Consider the following 23081-nt stretch of genomic DNA (forward strand, 5'->3'; position numbering starts at 1 on the left):
GAATAACTAGTGCTTATTCTGATGTAGCCTGGGTCTCAGTGGACACACAAACCGACACGCAAGCTCTCAACGGCATTCCACACGCATCGTTAGACAACACTGAAGTTAGACGGAATGAGCTGTTACCAGTAAACTCCAACACACACACACTTGCTACCTGGTTAAAACCACAAATATTCCAGACACTAAAATCAACAGTGCAGATTTCTAATTCTGATTTAGCACTTCTCTATGACTGACTTTTCTGAGGGTTTTGTTAACGGTTAACACTGGACTTCCTAAAAGCAGTGTGCATGGAGGACGCTTCACATGGTGTTCCTTGGAAGGGAACAAACGTTCATAAACAACTTACCCCTTTAAAAACACTGCTGACAGTCTGAGCACACTGGGCATTTTTACAGTTCACCAGTAAGTCAAACAATGTGCACAAGAGCTTCTGCTGAACTCTTTCATCTGATACAGCGGCAAAAAATGGCTTTGTAATCTAAAGGAGATTAAAAAAAAAAAAAAAAAAAAAAAAGGTCATTGGGGTCAATGAACAAACTTGAATCCCTAAAACATTCTTTACATCATTCTCTTACAAATGTAAAATTGTTCCCAATTTTGTCCGTTAAAATGCAGTACTTTTTAATGACCCGTGTACATCACTGGCAAAGTGGGTCAGATAAACCATGTTCCTTTAAAACCTGTCCAGTCCACTTTGTCTCCTCCAAGGAAAACATCACACAGTTTTAAACGCTGGGATGTGCTTTCGATTCCGAAAGAAGTCACTGACCTTCTTGAGGGCTGTGATCTGAACAGGTGGCATGCCCGTGAAAAGCTCCTCCGTGGTGTGCACGGCTTTGATGAATATATCTAGACTCTTGGGGTCCTTATGCAAAAGCGAAGCTGAATATTCATTATATTTTCCCAGAATGAGATGCAGAACAGTGGCCTCGTCTTGCAGGACAGCCGCGGGCTCCTTCTGGATCTTCTCGAGCAGGTGCTCCGCCATAGGCAGCAGCTGAGCAAGCACCATCTGAAGTGTGGAAAGCTGATTAGTGAACAGTTAGCACGTGGGCACAGCTTTAACAAAGATCTGCAAAGATACCCTGTGGGAAGCCTGCCAGCTCAGTCTGGAGAAGACCCCCCAATAATGATGTCCTCATGGACACGGGATGACTGTCACCCCAAGGAAGCACTCAGGTCCCTTTCTATAGTTTAGTCTACAATGAATGGTTAAAAATCTCCCTAGCCAGTTTGGCTCAGTGGATAGAGCGTCGACCTGCAGACTAAAGGACCCCAGGTTCGATTCCGGTCAAGGGCATGTACATTCCTTGATGCGGGCACATCCCAGGAGGGAGGTGTGCAGGAGGCAGCTGAATCGATGTTTCTCATTGATGTTTCTAACTCTCCATCTCCCTTCCTTTCTGTAAAAAAATCAATAAAATATATTTTTTAAAAAAGCTCTAAACCCTTCAGAGATCAATGGAGAAACCCAAGTGTCCCAAGACTTTTTGAAAACAGGAAATACAAACTAAACTGAAGTTATGGATTATCAACATACATTTTAGCTTTTTCTAAAACACTGAACCTTTTCTCTAAGTGTTTCCAACTTGGTATAATTAATATTAATGCAAATTATGTATGTAAAGGCTTTAACTAATGCCAGAAATATGGCTTCTCCCATCTGTCCAGATACCGCCTCAGCCACCAACGCCACAGAAGGCAGAGCTGAGCGGCTGTCTGAGACTGTACAGCCTGCAGGGCCTAAAATGTCACTACGTGGTTTTTAATAGACTAAGATGGTCAATTCCTGTTTAAATTACACCTGGGAAGACACGGAGCTCATAAATGCCACGTGTGCTCCCACCAGGAAAACAGTCAAATGGCTTTCACCCTATTCCACCGTTGGTACATCTCCCTGCTGCAGTCACCCTGAAGCAGGGGAAGCCCAGGTACTTGGACCCCAGGAAGAGGGAGTGGTGAGAGCAGCGGCCCACGTCACATCACCAAGGCTCTGAACCCCTCATCTGTACACAGGTTTCCTTGACAACATAATGCAAGCTGTGGATTTCCACCCGTAAAGAGTACAGCTTGAAATAGTGAGCAAATGGTTTGGAATGTCTGAATATATCACATCGTGGGGGTTTTACACCGGAAGCACAGATGCAACCCAAGTTGTTCTGCGCCGATGTGTTTCCCTGTGTGATTTTAAAACTCATTTAAAACAAGCCAGTGATTAGACAGGGATAACACACCATTTTAAAATGGGAAGAAACGCCCAATACGTGCTTTTGGTTTCCTATGTATTTCTCTCCACCATGATGCTTCCCTCCCCAGATTAGTAAGGAGATGTTCGTTCTGAATGCGTGCATGTGATTCTGCCTGGCCTCGCCATGACACCCCAGGGGATCCAGTCCACTCACGGCACTCACCTCACTGTTGACCCCCTGAAGCACTTTCAGCAGATCTTTTGCAACGTAAGATGGGCAACTAGAAACACAGTAAAGCAGGTTTTTTAAAGTCTCGGCCACCTTCTGATGAGATTTCCGTTTTTTTTCTGTCTGGAGTTCCTCAAATAAAGTAGTCAAATCCTAAGGGAGCCAAAAAGAAAATTGCACGAAGAAGAGTTAAGGAACTATCAAGGTTAAAGGTAGTAATTATGGAGGGTCATTTCTCATTTCCCCTGAAACCTTAACAGGAAAAGACATTGGTGCTCTATAGCTTACAATCAAGAAGCCAGGCACTTGTCTGCTAGCAGCGATCTTTAAAAAACGGGGGAAGGAGAATGTGCAAGTACTGACATGGCAGTTTCTAAATTCAGAGACTAAACTCACAATCCTTACAGAGCGAGTCAAGGATGGAGGATACCATCAGGTGGATGCAAGGCGCACGCGCAGCCTTCTGTGCGATGAGCTACCTGAATGACGTAGGCGGCGTCCGAGGTGACCTCCTCGGCTTTGGGGATCACGTGCTCTATCACCGGGTGGAACAGGGAGGCCGAGGCCCCGAGGGCCTGCAGGCAGTGGACGGCGGCCCTCCGCACTTCCTTCACGGGGCTCCCCAGGTTGAGGAGAAGCGATGCCACTACTGGAAGCAGAGGGGAAAATGTCAGTAACAATTTAAAGACAGAAAGCAGCATAAAACTTAAATAGTGCCCCCGAGTACATGATGAGAAGTTTTACTCCCAATGCAAACTCCCTCTCCAAAGACCATTCACTGTATCTGGTATTCTAGAAAAATCTTAGCCAGGTGCTGGTAAATTCTTTGGAAAGTATACAAATGAGAGCATAGTACAGACACACTGTTCTGCAGAAACCACCTCAAAACATTCTGGGAGTGTTTTTCCACACAAAACTAAATTAAGTTGTTCTTTAAAATTGTACAGGTCTTCCCTGATTTTCTGTATGTTTAAAACTAATACCTCACTGGAGAAAGTTTACGTTTCTACACTTTTCACATAAAACCCGCTGCAAGCACCCTGTACACACATCCTTATACAACTGTGTGGAGGAAGTTACCCATCAGTGCATCGTGCTTTACAGAGATTTTGTCCTGAATTGATGTTTATTGTGACTTTACTGGCCCTTTCCCGGAACTGAACCAGGACCTTCAATCCACAGGCTAATGCTCTATCCACTGAACAACACCAGCTAAGGCTGACTTCACTTTTCAATGCAGAAATTTTAGTTCAATACTGAATTGTATTATGATGGTTAAGCAACACATAGAAGTAAACAGAAAATTCATTTAGTTGGGGGGGGAGGGGAGGTAACATGCACATGCTCTATTTTAAAATCTATAAAAAAGAAATTCTCCAAACTATTATACAACCCACATGTAATATCTACAGGGAAGGGTGCAGAGCAGTCACAGCGGGCGGGACATGACAACGCTCGGAAGTACCTGGGGAGGACATGGAGGCCAGCTGGGCTCTGCTCTGGGGCCTTTGTGAGGTCAGCACTGCACAGCCCACATACAGAGCCTGAGTCTGCAGCACAGTCTTCACACAGCAGCTCAGTGGATTTGCAAGGCTAGACCCGTAGGTCCACACAACGGAAAGGAACTTGAACAGCTGAGGAACATCTTCCAGATGCACCTGAATTAAAGAAGCAGACAAAAGCAGTGACGCTTACCTTTTACTAAACATAGATTGATTCCTAGTCCCTTTCCCTAGTGTACAACTGTAGGAAAAAAATATTTTATTACAGTATTTTGCTTTGTCTAGCCACTTACCCTTACTTATTCTGTACTTGGTATTTTAGCAAACTGGAAAGTATGTAAATAAATTCAGAGGACTGACATTCAGAGGACTCGCAATAACCTTGCACTTGAACTCATTTAACAACAAAAAAACGCCCGGGTACTCTAAGCAGAACAGCGTGAGGAGTGGTGTCGCGGAAGCCTCGCTAAGGAAGTTCTGCAGAGACGAAGCGGACACCGTCCACCGTGTCAAACGCGGCTCAGAAGGCAGGTCACTGGTGCCGTGACAGAGTTTCTCATCCGAGTGACTGAACACACTCAATCACTGGTCTGAACGTCAGTTTCTCGTGGGCAATGGCCTGAACCCACCAAGCAGACTGATTGCACGTGACCAGGCCTATCATGTGACATCGCAGGCGGCAATGTCAGTCTCGGTCACATGCTGCTTGGCAAGGCCAGTGTTTACCATGAAATGCTCTTTGCTGTTTAAAAATCTACTTTCATTTTAACTCAAATCGGTTATGGCGAAAACACCTGCACCACTTGAAAGGGAAGAATACGCGTGAGAGAGGAGCCACGCACCTTCATGAACAGCTTCATCAGCACCCGGAAGTGCGTGCTGTCAGCGCCGCTGAGGATGATCTCGAAGAGCCCGAGGAGCAAACGCAGGTAGTCTCTGCCGTCTTCCTCCAGGCACTCGGGGTTCCACCACACGTCACCTACACGTAGGCGACGAAAGAGGCCATGCGTGACTTCCAGGAACACTGCTGGGCCGTTTCACTCAACACAAGCACAGGTGTGCATCCAAGAATTCCGTCCCCCAGGGTGTCACATTCAAACGGTTCCCACCTTGTCCTACCTTTGGGAAAGGATTTAGGCGTCTTCAGTGCATGAATGAAGTTTTTCAGCGAAAACAGGAGCAACACAGAGTCCTCCAGAGCAATCCTCTGGGCAGTGCAAGCCTGCTGGATGTAATGTGCCCACAGCTGCACTGGCATCGCTCTGTCCAGCATCAGCTCGGAATGCCACTCCGGGGGCACTTCCTGAAATGGCAGGGCAACAAGAACAGCACAGATTTAAAGAGGCCAATAGGAGACACTCAACTTGTCCACCCTTCTACACTGAGAACAAATACAGTCCAGGCCATAGCACGTTTCCCAAACATAAGAGGTTAAAAAGGGCCTGCCGGGGCTAACTTTTTAAAATGTAAAGATTTATTCCTTAAGTTCACATAACTTATAAAATCCTGAGGGTATCTGTCAATGTGAAAAAGATGCAATTCATTTGGAGGACAAATAACAACAAAATACTATTAGATAGGGAAGACATTATTTTTGTTTTCATTTTGCTTTTTTTTTTTTTTTTTTGTCTGAAATTTCTATAACCTTGCTCTGGAAGCAGCAGAGCAAGGCCTCAAACTGTTCCAAAATGTTCTCGCAAGCTCTGTAGGAATGCACAGGGTCACCCCAGACCCAAGCACGCTGGAGGCTTGCAGTGTAGGGCAGATATCAAAAGAAACAATCTTATTACCGCAAGATGTGGTACTAATAAAGATATAAACTACCCTGTTTCCCCGAAAATAAGACAGCGTCTTATATTAATTTTTGCTCCCAAAGTTGCACTGGGTCTTATTTTCAGGGGATGTCATATCTTTCCATGCGCTAGGTCTTATTTTCAGAGGATGTCTTATTTTCCGGGAAACACGGTAGTACTAACTTAGTAACACTCAGAGACAGCAGGAGGCCTGTGAGGGCCAAGTCTAATATAAGACAGAAGGTCTATTTTCAGCAAACGGAGCACGAGGAGTCTTCTGCTCAAGCAGGGACGCATGCAGTGAATTCTCACCACTACGGGCAGTCAGGTACAGCTTAACCGATTACCTACCCAGTAATTGACACAGACACAACACTGCGACCCTGAAATCTAGAATTTTCTGCAAAAGGAAGAGAGCGCCGGGTCCACTCTCTCCGGCTGCCAAGGCGGCTCCACACTCCCGCCAGCCCCGAGCACCCAGCACCTGGGCCCCCCGATGGCCAGGCCACGTGCTACCCCACCCATCATGCACTGCGCCTCCTTACCACGGCAGCCATGACACTTTCCAGCTTCTTTATTTTCTTCTGCAACAAACTGAAGACTCTTGTCGCAAATGCAAAGTGAGTTCCTTTTGAAGATGAGCAGCAAGAGACGAGCACGGCCGTGATCACGTGGAAAGTAACCTTGTGCTTCAGGCTGAAGGATTCCTTTTCCCCGACGCTGATCAAGTCCTCCACCTTCAAACACAGACAGGGTCCATGACCGGTGGCTCTTGGTTTGCGCCCATTTTCTCTACTTGAGGGCTATCTACGCATTGTGTTTTGCATTTCAAGTCAGATGACAAATATAAAGCGTGAAAGAGGTAGTAACTACTAATTTCTAATTATAAAAAGAATCTCAGAAATTATAATGAACATACCTGTGCTTGCCAATTGGATGTTTTTAAGTCAAAAACCCAAATGACTTTACAAAGGTGTATTGTCTACATCAAAAAAAAATTTTCTCCTCCTTTAGATATTCTGCTATTTTAACAAAAATTTAACTTTAATATTTTAAATAAGAGGGGGGGGAAAAAAGGAAGTGAAAAAGTATACATTATTCTTTTTCGTCCAATATGAAATAAATCATATAAAATGTTAAGGATTTTTAATAATCTGCAGAATATACAACACTATGTTTACAGCAAAACAAATGACTCAAGAATGCAAAAGATATTAATAATAAAACAAGTGAAAAAAAAAAAAGAGAAGAATCTAGTAAAGCAAATATGGAGAATCTAATAAGATTACAAGAGGGAAATCTGGGTGATGAACTTCAACAGAGAACCCACCAGCTTTAACCCTGAAGAAAGATCCCCTGACTTTATATTGTCAGCCAGCAGCTCAATCATCTTCTGATTTGCTATACCAATTAGTTTGCCGGATTTTGTGCTTTTAGTCACATTTTCAAGAGCTGGAAAAAATAAATAAATAAAATTTAAGCTCAGGGCCTTTACGCCACCAATACTCACCTAAAGAATCATGTAGAGTAAGAAACATGAGGAAAAATTTTACTATTTTCCCATAAAGGTTTGTTTTCTATTTTTCCTTTTATACAATTCTGAATTTGTGAGTCAGCGTCTTTCTCATTGTATATATTTTATCTCAGCAAAAACAAATTTAATCTTGCTGGCACATACAATAAGTATGATTTCAAAGAACAAGTATAGCCAATTTTTAATTGTATTTATCTTCTTTTTAAAGTGTTTTCTGTTCATTTTTTTTCTCACCTGCTTTCCAGCCTCTAAGCACAGGGTGCAGAGAGCAAATTCCCGACTTGGATAAATAAACAGCAAATTTCGTCTCGGCCGACTCCAGGTCATCGCTGTCAATGACCATGAACGGAAGCAGATGCACCACCACCTGGTTAGCCAACTCCTCGTTTCCACTCAGCATCTCTTCTTTACTCAGTATGCCTGCGGCCACCTCAAGGACCTCATACCTGAAACATATCAAAGCACATCTGGTTCAGAGACACCTTAAGAGACTTCAATTCAGCAAGAAAATCATTCCATTGTTCTAGCTCCAGTGACTTCCTAGTCTCCTCATCAAATATGTTATTCAGAAACACCAGGATCGTCACTTAAAATCCATGCTAATAAAGGAATTATTTGGGACAGTAATTTTAAACTAGCTGTCAAGCCTTTTTTTTGAGAAATCACATTAGGTTAATATAACATAAAACTTGTCACAATATATATCTTACCTCCACTAGAAACCAGAAATTCATTTATGAGTTCAAAAATTCTCTGAACACATTCTATGTGCTAAGAATCGAATATGATACAAAACCCTGCAAATAAGTTTTCTTTCTCTAAGGAGCTTAGTGGTTGAGTATCAACACATGAACCAGAGGTCACAGTTCCATTCCCAGCCAGGGCACATGTCTGGGTTGTAAGCTCCATCACCAGTAGGGGGCACACAGAAGGCAGCCAATCAATGATTCTCTCTCATCACTGTTTTTCTCTCTCCCTCTTCCTCTCTGAAATCAATAATAATAATGAAAAAAATTACACCAATTCAAAAGTGTATGAGGAGAAAGGAATACATACCACATCCTATGTTTGGAAAGTTCTGCCCTTTGAAAGAGATTCAGAAGATTTAAAACAGTCACCTCTGGACTAAAGTGGCTCTTGAAAATCTAGGGAAAGAAATATCCCGAGTAAATTTTTACTTGCTGCAAGTACATCCGGTGCTTATTAAATAAACTTCAAAAAATAATGAATTACAAATAATTTATCTCCCAGGAATCCTAGTGTAATTCAACGTTTTATGACAGCAATTTCTCAAAAGTGGCATCCACCAGCCGATTTCCCATAAACCCAAAGTAAAATTCACAAAGTGCAATCTCATTACTCTTAAGCGCTATTCCCAACCAGGCTTAGTCTGTGCTCTCAAGAGAACAAATTTACAATGGAAGAATAATTTTCAATATATTCCTGCCTACAGCAGAGAATCACAGAAATTTATTTACCAAAAAATGTGCATTTCAATGAATACCAAGTCCACTCACCTCAAAAGCACTTACTGCTGACAAAACAACATCTATACTGTCATCGCCTAATCGGGCTAAAATAGCTTCTTTTATAAAAGACTCATCGATGCTCTCCTGAGCAAGAGGAAGAAAAAAAAAAGTATTTAGTTGTTGCTAAAACCTTGTAAGACTTACACTAGGAAGGAAGCTGGGTTTGTGGAAATCGCTCCGGAATGCAGACACGGACCTCACGCTTTGCCCTGAATGCAAACGCAAACACCCTAAAAGATCACAAATAAAAGCTATTTGACACCCACCTGGGATGTTTTCATGATATTTTTCAGATGATTAACGGCCAGAAGTCTCACAGGGGCCAGTGGATGATTCAGACTGAGCATCAAGGAGGTATTGGAATCTGCTAAAAACTAAAGGATTCATCACAATTACCAAATGACTCACCACTAACCCTGAGCAGCATAGGATCTAGAATGAAAACCAGAGAAAACCACCCAAAACTGCCCCCTACACCAGTAACAACTGTCCAATTTCAGAAACCGGAGAGTAAAGCAAAACCTCTGTCCCCAGAACATGGGATGGCTTATAACAGATGAAAAAATATGTGTTAATGCTCTGATTTATGCTTGTGTCTATATGTTGGTTTAACATAGTAACGCAACAAAGTAATTTTGAATTCTTTATATATATGATTCCGAGGTGAAAAACATCTGAGGTAAGTCATAATTTTAACACCTTAATGAAAATTAAATTAAAAAAAAAAAAACTGATCACTGAAGACAGATGCAGTAATTAGACTAAAGAAATCTGTATACCAAGCTAAGATTTGGATATAAAAGATGAAAGTCTAATTATGAAGGAGAAAAACCAACAATGATGTCTCTTCATATTTATTTTTAAGGCTAATTGTAAAAGCTGCTTACATGTTTAACTTCTAGTATAAAGATTTAGGGTGAACCACCAGAAAACTTCTGAAGTTCTAACATGATCAAGAAATAAAAGTCCACCTCCTTTTTTCTGATCAATGACTTAGCCCCCTGGGTGACTGTACCACATGACAAGTGCAGACAGAGGGGAAAGGTCAGGACACTACAACCTGAGGGAGGTCATCCTTTTTTAAAAAATATATATATATTATTGTTTTTTTACAGAGAGGAAGAGAGAGGGAGAGAGAGTTAGAAACATCGATGAGAGAGAATCCATCGATCAGCTGCCTCTTGCACACCCCCTATTGGGGATGTGCCTGCAACCAGGGTACATGCCCTTGACCGGAATCAAACCTGCGACCTTTCAGTCCGCAGGCCGACGCTCTATCCACTGAGCCAAACCAGTTTCGGCGGGAGGCCACCCTTTGGTGATTACTAATTAGCATCAAATATAGAATCTCCAAATACTATGTTTCCTGAAATAAGTCCCACATTCAGTTCAAGTCCCGTACTTTACTCCTGATATTTAACCCGTCTCTTAAGCCTTACCTCAATAACTAGGCAAAATTGTAAAATCTCATCTTTCCATAAAACACTCCAAGGAGCCCATTTCCTTCTGAGTTCTTCAAATACTCACAGATATACCCCAGTCTCAGTTCCTCTGAAGAAAAACTCACCTGGTACTTCCCTCCACTCGTAGAAAGAGAGATAAACTGGTGAAAAAGCTCTTGCTTTTTTAGGTCTGTGATTTGCTTTAGGTGTTCCTCTAAGACAATATCTAGCGTTCTCGGATATCTGAGAAGAAATCCAAAGGGTTAATTCATATAAAAAATTATACAAAGTTATTAGTAACCACACGTACCCTGTATGTATCAGACATAAATAGAAGTTTTAATATTATTGAGCTTGAGACTAAAACTTTAAGTTTTATGTAAAACCAATTGATACTGATCAAATCTGTTCCTATGATTTATTTACTACATCAAAAAAGTCTCTCGCCGAACCCGGTTTGGCTCAGTGGATAGAGCATCGTCCTGTGGACTGAAAGGTCCCAGGTTCGATTCCAGTCAAGGGCTTGTACACTGTTTGCAGGCACATCCTTGGTGTGGGGTATGCAGGAGGCAGCTGGTTGATGTCTCTCTCTCATCGGTGTTTATCTCTCTATTTCTCTCCTCTCCCTTCATCTCTGTAAAAAATCAATAAAATATATATTTAAAAAATTATCCTCTAAATTTGAAATATAAATCCTATACTGCCCCTTCCTAAAGGGGAAAAAAAAGGACAGGCTCTGTACAATTCATTTACTATACTAAAATGAATCAGAGGCACACATTAACAAGAGGCATGAAGACACACAACTTACTTGCTTTCTAAAAGTCTGATAAGTGGGAGAAACTGTTCATTAAGCAAAGATGCTTTATTAGGATCGATTTCTTCCTGTGAGTTATATGAAATATACTCTTCAAAAAGAAGGCTGCAAAACAAAACCAGTGTTAGCTGACATGAGAGTTGTTTGAGTACCTACATGTCCTAGGTGGTGTAGAAATATTCTAACTCTCATCACCGCCAGGTAGAAAACTACTCATTTCACAGATACCACACGAGGGCTAGGAAGTCTTATACCTGCCCGATGTCAAACGAGGACAAACACAGCCGCTACCCTGGTGAGCCCCACTGTGCCTTTCCAAAGATGAGCTCCCAGTCTGAATCCAGAGCCCAAGCTCCCCTTACATGCATGCTCCCCATCCATTCACAAGCCAATGCTGGGAGCAAGAGCAGGAATGAGGACTCATGTCACAAGGTCAAACCTAGATCTGGGCAGCCTGGCCTCCAGAACTGCCCACCCTACTCTCCTAGGGAAGTGAGGGAAGGGTTCAAGTTCGCAGTTCATCGCTGTGCGTACATTCTTTGCACCGTATCAAGCTGCTCTTCAAGCAAGAAAAGAAAATGGGAAACGGAACGATTTTTACAGAAAAGGAAGAAATAACTTTCACTTGATATCAATCCTTAAGAGGAAGTTTCTAGGTGATAGTTACTAAATACCAACTGTTTCAGGCATTTCGGTCCATTTATGTTTAGGAAACTAAACACATACAATTTATATGAAGCTATAACCCAAATTTAGCTTAACTATTAACTTTTCATGATCAGGTATAAGCATTAAAGATAAGCAAAAGAAATTAGTTTTTTCTGTTGTCGCTAATACTGGACTAAAATACTTATGATAATACAAATCAAAAGCATGTTTGAAATAACCACTTACCTAGCCAACAAATGGTCTAAGTTGTTCTTCAGTGATATGTGTGTAAGTATAGCTTCCAAGTGTTTCCTGTAGATTTGACCATCCATCCCTTCAGTTTCTTCTCCTTAATATATATGACAAGTTAAAATGGATTGGTTAAGCGACTTTTGCATGCTTACGCTATTATATCCACTTAGTTTCTACACGAGAGCAGAAACTTTCCTACAGGAATAACTTTAAAACATGTACACCAAAACTTCACTTCTGGGGGGCATTTTTAAAATCTGTTTTCAAAATTGTCTTTCACTTATTTTGTCATTTATATTTTTCAAAGCATTTCTGCATATATTACTACCCTCATTTATACTTTAAATTATCTATATTTTTTAAAAAGAAGGATGATCATGCCTACCTCTTTAATGAAACAGAAATCCAAAAAATTGTCTTTCTCCAGATCTCATTACAAGTAGTTGAAGTTAGGACATGAACCTAGATCTCATCTCATTAAACCTTCCCTTGAGAATATGTCTGAAGACCCCCAGTGAATGCCTGAAACCTTGGATGGTACCGAACACTTTATACACAGTATTTTTTTCCTCTACATATATATCTGTGATGAAGTTTAATTTATAAGTTACACAGAGAAGGAGATTAACAACTAATAATAAAACAATTAACCGGGTCGGCAAGACTCAGTGGTTGACTACTGACCTATGAACCAGCAGGTACCGGTTCGATTTTCAAAGCACTTGCCTGGGTTGCAGGCTCCGTCCCCAGCAGGGGGCGTGCAGGAGTCAGCCGATCAGAGATTCCCTCTCATCATTGATGTTTCTCTCTCTCTCCCTCTCCCTGCCTCTCTAATAAAAATCTATTATAAAGAAAAGGTACGAGCACAGGCATGGCTCCTATTTTAAGAGAATTAAATATTAGAAGCATGTTCTGATACATGAAATGTAAAACCACATACCTGTAACATGATTAATGATGGAGATGACCAGATGGGGAAGCATGTACCGCAGGAGAGGACTGATGTCGTATGTTTCGGAAATCCCATGCAGTATTGTGATAAGATCGGGAACATTGCACAAGTGAGGAAATGGCCTTTGGAGAAACACGAACAGAGGTGTTCACTTTACAAGTAACACAATAAATAGCAATTTATCCTAAAAAAATAAAATACTAAAGAGAGATTCAAAATAACATCTAATTATCATTTCTCAACTCAAGAATACGTACTTCTTCCCCAGGCTCTCTGGCTTCTGCCTCTGCAGCAGCACTATCAGGCAGCCCAGTCCCTCCTTGATCAAAGAGGGGGTTTTCGTCAACGTTTTGATGATCTGTGAGGCCAATGAGTTGACGATGGTTTCTTCCATGGTCACTTTCACCGCGATCTGACATATTATCATGTACGTTGCAGCTCTGTAATCTGGTAAAGACGATTTCAATCCCTAAATATTTTTTAAAATATAAGGGAAAATAATGAACTGTATATTATTTTAGTCTACTTAAAATGTCACTTTACCTTGACAAGTTAGAAGTGCCATAAACTGCAGATCAATGCTACCTAATGCACACTCCTCTGAAGTGAAAAATCAAGATGCTGACCCTCTCCTAAGTGGACACAGACAAGGCAAGAGGGACCTCAGAGGTCTCCCACTCGAATACCTGCCACACATCCTGCCAGGAGCCAATTTCTTTCTACACAAATTCCCACCCCTATAAGGGAGACTTCAATCAGAAACAGCTCTGAGTGAACACAATGATGGTGGCACAAGGTGGGAAGTGCAAGCAAGTACCTCCAGGGGCTGGGATGGTGGCGGCACCAAGGCAACTGGGAAGCAGAAACACTGAGCAGCAGGAGTCAGTGTAAACACAGTAATGAGCCTGTGTCATCAAGATTCGCTAACCTGTTCTCTCCCAGTGGGGTAACATGACTAAGAGAAGAAATATGGGCGGGAAGACCACCACATGAGGATGGGCGGAAACTGGAGTTATGAGCACCAGGGCTGCCAGTAACGCCAGTAACGCCGGAACATTAAATAAATACACAGAATCAATGGTTCACGTGAAAGTGACAAGGCTGACTGAACAGTCTTCCTGACATTTTTAGACTGTCTCTTAAACTGTTTCAACAATCATTATAATTAGAATTTGGCAAGGAGTTAATTTTTGTAGAAAAACATCCTTTATCATGAAAGACTGACCCACTGCTCACACTCCTGAACAGGAGGGGCCTTTACCAAAGGTACTTTTTCCAACCACCACTGTGACTGGGGAGGCCTGCAATTCTCCTTCAGAGCTCCCTGCCAACGCCCTGATGTCACACTTCTAACCTCCAGAACTGCAAAAGGATAAATTTATGTTGTTTTACACTAAAACAAACAAACAAAAAAAGATGGAACATGTATATTGGGGAGACACTAGCAAGGTCAAATATCCAGCATTTGTTTTTTAAGAAGCCTTAATTAAAAGCCTATTCTGGTTTGTGAGACCATAAAAAAAGTCATCTTTTTACCTCAAAGTTAAATCTCTGAAACTATTTTAGAACGTTTATGTCCAAGTTAAACATTTAAAAGCAAGAACATCTCTTCAAGTACAAAATAATCTGCTATACACTTGAGCAAGGCCGACCTTTTGAACATAGGGAATTAGCTTAGCAACTATATTGTCCGATAAGTCCTCAGCCGTCACCAAGGCAGACACGATGGTAGAAGCATAAAAAGTTAAGAGAACCCGCAACTGAGCAGAACTCCCAGGATACTCAGCAAACACCTGGAACAGAAGCACAAAGAAAACACATTTAAGGAGTGAAAGGCCAAGTTTAATACAAGTACAAAAACCTGTACAGCTCTCTTCAGCTCCCTCAGGCTAACACTTTAATTTTTTACCATATGCAACATTAAATAAATACACAGAATCAATGGTTCACATGAAAGTGACAAGGCTGACTGAACAGTCTTCCTGACATTTTTAGACTGTCTCTTTAAACTGTTTCAACAATCATTATAATTAGAATTTGGCAAGGAGTTAATTTTTGTAGAAAAACATCCTTTATCATGAAAGACTGACCCACTGCTCACACTCCTGAACAGGAGGGGCCTTTACCAAAGGTACTTTTTCCAACCACCACTGTGACTGGGGAAAATCCAATACGTTTTCTCCATTCAGAGCAAGCAACTTTTTTTTTTTTTTTTTTTTTTTAATATATTTTATTGATTTTGTACAGAGAGGAAGGGAGAGAGACAGAAAGTTAGAAACATCGATGAGAGAGTGTCATCGATCAGCTGCCTCTTGCACACCCCACACTGGGGATATGCCCGTAACCAAGTTACATGCCCTTGACCGGAATCGAACCTGGGACTCTTCAGTCCCCAAGCCAACGCTCTATCCATTGAGCCAAACCGGTCTTGGCAGAGCAAGCAACCTTTTAACAGAATTACACACTCATGAGACAATAGACTACTCACCTTCACAGATTTTGTTACCAAACTGCAGATGAAGTCCATGAATCCAAGGTCTTTGTAGCAGTGGGTAATCAGAGTTCCTTTAGCTAAGGGCACTCCAGATTGCTGTCAGAGACAGAAAGAACAGCCACTGACTGACCGTGACTTTGAATCCTCACCGGGCTATGTTTTTATAGGAAGGAAGAGGGAGAGAGAGCATCGATTGGTTGCCTCCCATCGGGAGTACTGACTGGGGAAGCAAACCAGCAACCTGGGTACATGCCCGGACTGGGAATTGAACCCACAACTGCTTGGTGTACGGGATGACACTCAAATCAACTTAGCCACCCCAGGCTTCATATGGAAAATAATTAATAAACAGCAAAAGAATAAGCTCTGTTTCCTGTATTCACAACTGTAAACCTACTTTTGCCTCATCCTCTAAGTAAATTGCACTGCCTGGATCAATAAATAAAACTCAGCTGTTATCCATCATAGTTTAAACAGGAAGTCAGGAAATAAAAGTGATGGAGGCAATACCCTCAGAAGCACTAATGACTTTATTTTTCCCAAACTACATCTTAATCAGGATATGTACTGATCACAGATATGGGTCATTCAACAATCATACCTTAACGGGCAACAACCAGAACCATTTGTGCTTCGGATTATTAATTTTTAGAAGCTGTATAACCCGCACAAATATTCTTGTCTCATGGTACGGGAGAACGCAAGCTATGAGGCTGTCTTGATTATACAGATGGATGTGGAACCTGGGGAAAAAGCAAACAATTCAAATTGACACAAACCTTACAAGCACGTATTTCCTTACATGTCCAGATTGTGTGATCAATGAGCTAAAAATCCTCAGAATGAATACCAGTAAAAACAATCACGTAATATAGGATACAGAGCATTAAACACAGCCCTCTATTTTGCACTGAATTACTCAACACCGTTCAGCCCATTCCTATGTGGTAATATTTAAAATATTAATTATCAAAACCTGTGTCCTAGTCACTTTCTCTCAACTTTGTTTTAACCTACTTTAACATTAACATAACCGTGGGATTATGTTAATTAACAAACCATCAGAGAAGCAACCAGCCCACCAGGCAGCAGTGCTCCAGGCCCACCTTCCACAGCTGCCTCAGCTTCCCTCGCTATCCTCATGTTTTAGCTTTCAATGGGTACACGCTGTCATTACTTAATATTTTTTTTAAAGATCCAAGTTGTCAGTCCCTGATTATCTCTGTAATTTCGGTCCCTACCTGTGAATCAGCCACTCCAGGCACTTGTGTGCCGGCTTCAGCAGGAAGTAGGGGGACAAGTGGGTGAGGAACAACGAGATGTTCTCATCCAGCTGCTTGTTCACCGCTTTGGTCTGCACGCTGCGCGCCAAGGTCTTGGCGAACTGGCTGAACAGCGGGGCTTCAAACTGCTCGAAGGCGGGATCGATGCCCAGCAGCTCCTCCAGGCCGGTGCACCCTGGGAAAGGCCCATTCCTTTAACGATCCTTTGCAAGGAGATACGGCTCACCCCGCAAAGAACTCTGAATCTTTTAGTGTACACAATCTGTAACATGGTCCCAAGGATAGATTCCTCGTTTTCAACTAGAGAATAAATAGCATTGCACCAACTAGGAGAACAAGAAATACTTCCTCAAACAGGCTGTGTTGTGTGTGTGTGTGTGTGTGTGTGTGTGTGTGTTTAACATCTGCTACTAGAGGACCCGGTGCACAAAATTCATGGGAGGGAGGGGCCCTCAGCCCGGCCCGCACCCTCTCAAAATCTGGGACCCCTTGGAGGGTGTCCGGCCTAAACTGGCAGTCGGACATCCCTCTCGCAATTCCGTGACCATACTTTCCATACAGGTAAAAGGCATCTTGCTGTTGTATGGGCAGCTACATTTTTTTTTTTGCCCTGATTATAAAAAGTAGTATACAACACGATCCTGCTGGGGCAGTAGTGCCATTCCCCCCACCTTATGGGTGGAAAAACTGAAGCAGAGAGAAGTACTTGTCTTGGTCACACCGTTGTTAAGTGTCAGAATCAGGGCTGATCACAAACTGTGCAAGCCAGAGTCCATGCCTGTCATCGCTGCATCACCCTGTTTTTTTCAGTGTTAGAGGAGCCTTGCCAAGTTTTAATGTTTAAGTCTAAGAGACTGTTCCCAATTTATAGCATAGGGCCCCTAGGCCTGGCTAGCAATCAGGGCCATCTATGGAGTGACCTGCAGGCCGGGCCATGTCCTCCAGCCCCCATCCCCACGCCCCCATCGGTTGCCTCCTCCTGCGTTGAACGTCTTTCTCTCCCCCCCTCCCCCCCAGCCAGTGCACATCATAGCGAGCCAACCCCTCGTTCCCCTATTCAGACAATTTGCATATTAGGGCTTCTTATATAGGAAGGATAATAACTAGGCACTCAGTCCCCTGGAAACACGGCTCCTCCACCCCAGCCACTGCCTCGGACCCCTGCGGCTGTCCGTCCTCTCTGTGCGTTAAGACGACCTCCCTAGCCCCGAGGTCGCACCCGTGCACTCGCATTCGTCTGACCCTCGCACGCGGGGGTTGCCCGCCCTTCTCTTTCCCTCACAACGTGAGGCCAACAAGTTAGGAACCGCTCGGGGAGAGAGAGGGCAGGTCCGGAGAGAAAAACAAGGAAATGTGCAGCCACATCCAGGAAGCCCACGCTCACCGATGGCGAAGGCGGTGTCCCTGTCGATGGTGGCCGCTTCCTTGGGGTCAAACAGCAGAGAGGCCACCTCATCCCTGGACAGGAGGCTGGGGTCGCTCTGAGGGAGGGCGAGGCGCTGCAGCTGCTGGGCTAGGGACGTCATCTCTCCCGCGGGCGGGCTTCTGAGACACGGGCGGGCGAGGAAACGCACCCACCGTGAGCCGAGCGGGCCCCGCCTGGTCCCCTACAGGCAGCCCCTCGCCCCCGGGGAGCCCCGGGCCGCTCCGTCCGGCGCCCGGACTTCCAAACGCGCGCTCCCCGCGCCCTGCCTGCCCCGTCCCCCAGCCCCCGTCTCCAGCTCCCACGCACCGGGAGCTCGATGTCGGCGGGGCTCGGGTCGCAAACTCCTCACTCCAGTTCCCACATGGAGCCCAGAACAGATCTCGACCGGAAGCCCAGCGCACGCCTCAGCGCTGCTTCCGGTTCCGGGCGCTACGGCGAGAGGAAAGGGACAAACTTTCCTGGAAACGCGAACGGCGGCTCCGCCTCCTGGCGACGTAGCCCCGCCTCCGCCGACCCGAACTTCCGGAAGCCGGCCTCCCCAGGGGTTGGGTCTCTGCGCCCGGTGGGCGGGCGGCGGGAGGTTCCGATCGCGGAAACCTGTTTGCTCAGTGGATAGAGCATAGGCCTGCGGATTGAAAGGTTCCAGGTTCGATTCCTCTCTGTAAAGAAAAATCAATAAAATATATTAAAAAAAAAAAAAAAAGGTTCCTTTTCCTGGATAAGTAGCCCAGTAGCACGCAAAACTAATGCAGTCAAAACTAATGCAAAGGCAGAGCCATTCATTGCAGGTATCTGTGCCCACCTCCTCGTCCAGCTTCCTGGCTCATGGGAGGCCACTACTGAGCTTTCTTTTCTCTTAAATGCACCTCATTAGCCCGGCCGGTGTGGCTCAGTGGTTGAGCATCCACCTATGAACCAGGAGCTCTCGGTTGATTCCCGGTCAGGCCACTTGCCAAAATTGCAGGCTCCATCCTCAGTGGTAGGCGTGCAGGAGGCAGCCGATCCATGATTCTTTATCATCATTGATGTTTCTCTCTCCCTCTTCCTTCCTCTGTGACATAAAAAATGTTTTTAAAAAAAAATTAAAGATAGGACCAGAGCCCCAGGTCCCCCTAACCCATTTGGGTGCATTTTCTACTACAAGCACCTCCTTGAGAGACCTTTCCCTGAATGCCCAGCCTCCTGCAGATGCAATCATAGCCCATATTTCTTGTAAAAAAAAAATATATATATATATTTCTTTATTGATTTCAGAGAGGAAGAGAGAGGGATAGAGAGATAGAAACGTCAATGATGAGAGAGAATCATTGACCGGCTGCCTCCTGCATGCCCCCTATTGGGCATCAAGCCCACAACCCGGGCATGTGCCCTTGGCCGGATTAGAACCTGGGACCCTTCAGTCTGCAGGCCGACGCTCTGTCCAATGAGCCAAACCGGCTAAGGCCATAGCCCATATATTTTTTTAAAAATATATTTTATTGATTTTGTACAGAGAGGAAGGGAGAGAGATAGGGAGTTAGAAACATCGACGAGAGAGAGAGAGTCATCGATCAGCTGCCTCCTGCACACCCCCCACTGGAGATGTGCCCACAACCAAGGTACATGCCCTTGACCGGAACCGAACCCGGGACCCTGCAGTCCCCAAGCCGACGCTCTATCCATTGAGCCAAACCGGCTAAGGCCATAGCCCATATTTCTTAAGAAAGTATGCTTTACTGCCTTCACGAAGGCACATACATTTCTGAGCCTCTCAAGAAGCCGTATACTACTCACCAAGATTTTTTTCTTTATATAGTATCACCATCATCTTGAAATATTCAGAGTTACTATACTCATAGGACCCGTTCTGCCCACGCCCCTAACCACTAACCCACAGACGGGATTGGAATGAATTTAGCTGTTATTCCACACTGGAGCAGAAGACCCAGACTTTCCAGCCCAGCGCGCAGGGCTATTTGCAAACGGCAGAGGAATTTGCTATCAGGTTTCTTCATCTGTTCTAAGACCATCTCCGGAGGTCTTGCTCAACCAGAGGTGTTATTTTTAGCTGCATTTTGGAATTCACAATGCACTGCTACCCTGCTCTCCATCAAAGCAAATCAAATATATGAACATTTCGTTTGCCTTAGTATCTACAGCAATATTAGCTTTGCCATGTATTTATTTTTTCCAGTTTAATTTTAGTGATTAAAAAAATGTAAAGGGCAGGGTTAGAATGTTCAGATTTGGGGAATGCCCATATAACTATTGGTTATATTAATTTATTGATGATATGAGTCACTAGTAAATTGTATCAATCATTAATATATGAAGGGAGACATCTGAAAGTAACTCAAGGCTAGACTTTAAAAATAACATATAAGAGCTCAGCTGGCATAAGCCAGCGGTTGAGCATCACAGATTGATTCCCCATTAGGGCACATGCCCGGGTTCCGGGTTCAATCTTTAATGTGGGGGAGTGCAGGAGGCGGCAGATCAATGATTCTTTCTCATCATTGATGTTCCCATCTCTCCCTCTCCCTTCCTCTGTGAAATCAATTTAAAAAATGTATTTAAAAAAAAAAAGAATGAGCTGATGCCAGTTTGGCTCAGTGGATAGAGCATTGACCTGCAGATTGAAGGGTCCCAGGTTTGATTCCGGTCAAGGACATGTACCTTGGTTGTGGGCACATCCCCCTTAGCGGGTGTGCAAGAGGCAGCTGATGGATGTTTCTCTCGCATCGATATTTCTAACTCTCTATTTCTCTCCCTTCCTCTCTGTAAAAAAAAAAAAAAAAAAAAAAAAAAATCAATAAAAAATATTTTTTAAAAAAGAATGAAGAAGAAAGGAAAGCCTTCTGGTACCTGGGCTCTCTCTACTCCGTTGTCTGAGTGCTCGGGCCCCGGTCCATTCAGCGTACATAGTACGGGCTGTGGGTGTCATGTGAGGTTACAATACCTCCCGCTCAGGCACCTTTTATCGTCACTTCCCATCCCCGCTGGCACCCGGAGGCTCGTTTTAGCTGTGGGTCACGGGGCCCGGCTTGTCTACAGTGTCACCATGGCGATTCAGTGACCCTTTCCCCACTGACCGGCACCCCCTCTCCAGCAGGGAGCATCACATCCTGTGCATGTGACTCAGAGGCGGGGGTCTGATGAGAGAGAGGGCCTTGCCTGCAGCAAGTGTTTCAAAAAGAACGTGTGGGCCAGGCAGGTCCTGGGGTCTGGGGGACCAGTCTGGGCACAGTGCCCGGGGAGCTGGGAGTCACATCATAGTCCCCACCCCCCCCCCCGAAGGAAATGACAGTAGAATGAGGGGTCTCTCTCTGAGTAGCAGGAACTCCACCGACGGCCCAGCCCGCAGTCCACCTGGAATGCCTGCTCGGAGCATTTCCCTTGCACCATGGCTTTCCTTTCGTTGCTGTCCAGTCCCAGATGCATGAAATGCACTGAGGGAAATGCACGGAGGGAACCAGGGATGAGAATAGCAGGCAATGGAACCAAATACTTTTTTTTTTTCAGAGTAAAATACCCACAAATTTAATGTTATAAATAATCTGACGTACCAAGAAGCCTACTGTAGGCCACCATGATATTCAGAACCCCAACACACTAATTTAAAAATTACATGAAGCTGAATCCGGTTTGGCTCAGTGGATAGAGTATCGGTCTGCAGACTGAAAGGTCCCGGGTTCGATTCCGGTCAAAGGCATGTACTTTGGTTGCGGGCACATCCCTGGTCGATGATTCTCTCTCATCAATGTTTCTAACTTTCTGTCCCTCTCTCTTCCTCTCTGTAAAGTATCAATAAAATATATTTTAAAAAGTAAAAATTACATGAAAAATTGCAAGCAACTTATTGCTTACCATAAAGTCACAATTTTTTATATTCTCTTTATAGACAGATACATTTTATATCATTTAAAGCGACGACCCTACAGCTGTATTCTTGCGCTTTTGTCTGCTGTTTTAAGAGGTAAAAAAAAAAAAAAAAAAAAAGAAGAAGAAGAAGAAGAAGAAGAAGAAGAAAATGGTTCTGTGTGTCCCCAGCATGAGTGTGATGCCAGCTTCTAGAGGGAGGATGGTTTTACGGACTCAAGAAATGTCAGAGAGAGGAAGGGAGAGGGAGAGAGAGATAGAAACATCCACGAGGAGAGAGAATCATGCATCGGCTGCCTCCTGCACGCCCCCCACACTGAGGATGGGGCCTGGGACCCTGGCATGTGCCCTGACCAGAATAGAACTGTGGTCTCCTGGTTCCTAGGTCCAACCACTGAGCCACACAAGCCGGGCGGAACCAAATACTTTTAAAGAGCTGCTTGGACTTCACGGAATTTCCTTTCAATAATCCCCCCCGGGACCATCAGAAATAGGTCCCGACTGTCCGTGTTGGGTCCCGCAGAGGCCCATGTCATGTGCCCCTTCTAACCTGAACACCAGGCCGGGCAGCTGTGGGCTCAGGCAGGGGTGTCTGGCAGAGCAGCTGCGGCTGCCAGGCCTCTGCAGGGCTAGAATAGTCAACAGCTGTTTCTCAGGAACGGAGACAGGGTGATCCATAGCCTCGCCTGCTAAATTCAAATGGAATAAAGCTCTTTCCTGCCCTAACCGGTGTGGCTCAGTGGATAGAGCGTTGGCCTGCGGACGGAAGGGTCCCTGGTTCGATTCCGGTCAAGGGCATGTACCTGGGTTGTGAGCACATCCCCGGTGGGGCAGCTGGTGGATGTTTCTTTCTCATCGATGTTTCTCTCTTCCTCTCCCTTCCTCTCTGTAAAAAAAAAATCAATAAAATATATTTTAAAAATAAATAAAAATAAAGCTCTTTCCTAACAAATTAGACCCGGGGTGGGGCCGAGAGAACTCTGTCTCCAGGGCGTTGGGGGAAGGGACCAGCAGGCAGAGTTTGAGACCTTCCTTCGGGGTGACTCTGTGCCCCCCCTTGGGAACCCCGAGGTCTCCTGGGAAAACTGGGGGCCGGGGGAGAGCTGTCCAGCCTTGCCTGCATTTTGT

At 44.2% G+C, this 23081-nt stretch overlaps 1 protein-coding gene and 1 non-coding gene across 6 annotated transcripts in view; both read right to left on the reverse strand.

The window, feature by feature from the left end:
• The window catches only part of HEATR1 (HEAT repeat containing 1), a 32567-nt gene extending 14039 nt beyond the window's left edge, over positions 1-18528 (reverse strand). For 2 of the 5 annotated variants that reach the window (XR_004990618.1, XM_036453475.2), the window contains exons 1-24: positions 18402-18528; positions 18054-18214; positions 16628-16844; positions 15988-16129; positions 15381-15482; positions 14545-14685; positions 13150-13361; positions 12881-13014; positions 11935-12037; positions 11035-11145; positions 10349-10466; positions 9048-9155; positions 8770-8865; positions 8309-8397; positions 7487-7698; positions 7049-7170; positions 6264-6455; positions 5045-5228; positions 4768-4904; positions 3889-4081; positions 2903-3072; positions 2418-2576; positions 776-1018; positions 353-484 (exon numbers count right to left, since the gene is read on the reverse strand). Coding sequence is in view for 4 of the 5 variants with exons in the window: in XM_036453475.2 (XP_036309368.1) it covers positions 353-484; positions 776-1018; positions 2418-2576; positions 2903-3072; positions 3889-4081; positions 4768-4904; positions 5045-5228; positions 6264-6455; positions 7049-7170; positions 7487-7698; positions 8309-8397; positions 8770-8865; positions 9048-9155; positions 10349-10466; positions 11035-11145; positions 11935-12037; positions 12881-13014; positions 13150-13361; positions 14545-14685; positions 15381-15482; positions 15988-16129; positions 16628-16844; positions 18054-18195 (3459 nt within the window). In the remaining variant the exon portion in view is untranslated. Of the gene's footprint in view, positions 1-352; positions 485-775; positions 1019-2417; positions 2577-2902; positions 3073-3888; positions 4082-4767; positions 4905-5044; positions 5229-6263; positions 6456-7048; positions 7171-7486; positions 7699-8308; positions 8398-8769; positions 8866-9047; positions 9156-10348; positions 10467-11034; positions 11146-11934; positions 12038-12880; positions 13015-13149; positions 13362-14544; positions 14686-15380; positions 15483-15987; positions 16130-16627; positions 16845-18053; positions 18215-18401 lie in introns of those variants that run through there. The other 3 variants (XM_045587065.1, XM_036453476.2, XM_036453477.2) reach the window with 3 other exon arrangements.
• On the reverse strand, positions 5549-5680 carry LOC118727743. The gene has a single exon (XR_004990651.1). It is a non-coding gene; the product is annotated as a small nucleolar RNA SNORA9 (small nucleolar RNA).
• Positions 18529-23081: the final 4553 nt, after the last annotated feature.

Source organism: Pipistrellus kuhlii, unplaced genomic scaffold (genome assembly GCF_014108245.1).
Source record: "Pipistrellus kuhlii isolate mPipKuh1 unplaced genomic scaffold, mPipKuh1.p scaffold_m20_p_25, whole genome shotgun sequence".
NCBI lineage: Eukaryota > Metazoa > Chordata > Mammalia > Chiroptera > Vespertilionidae > Pipistrellus > Pipistrellus kuhlii.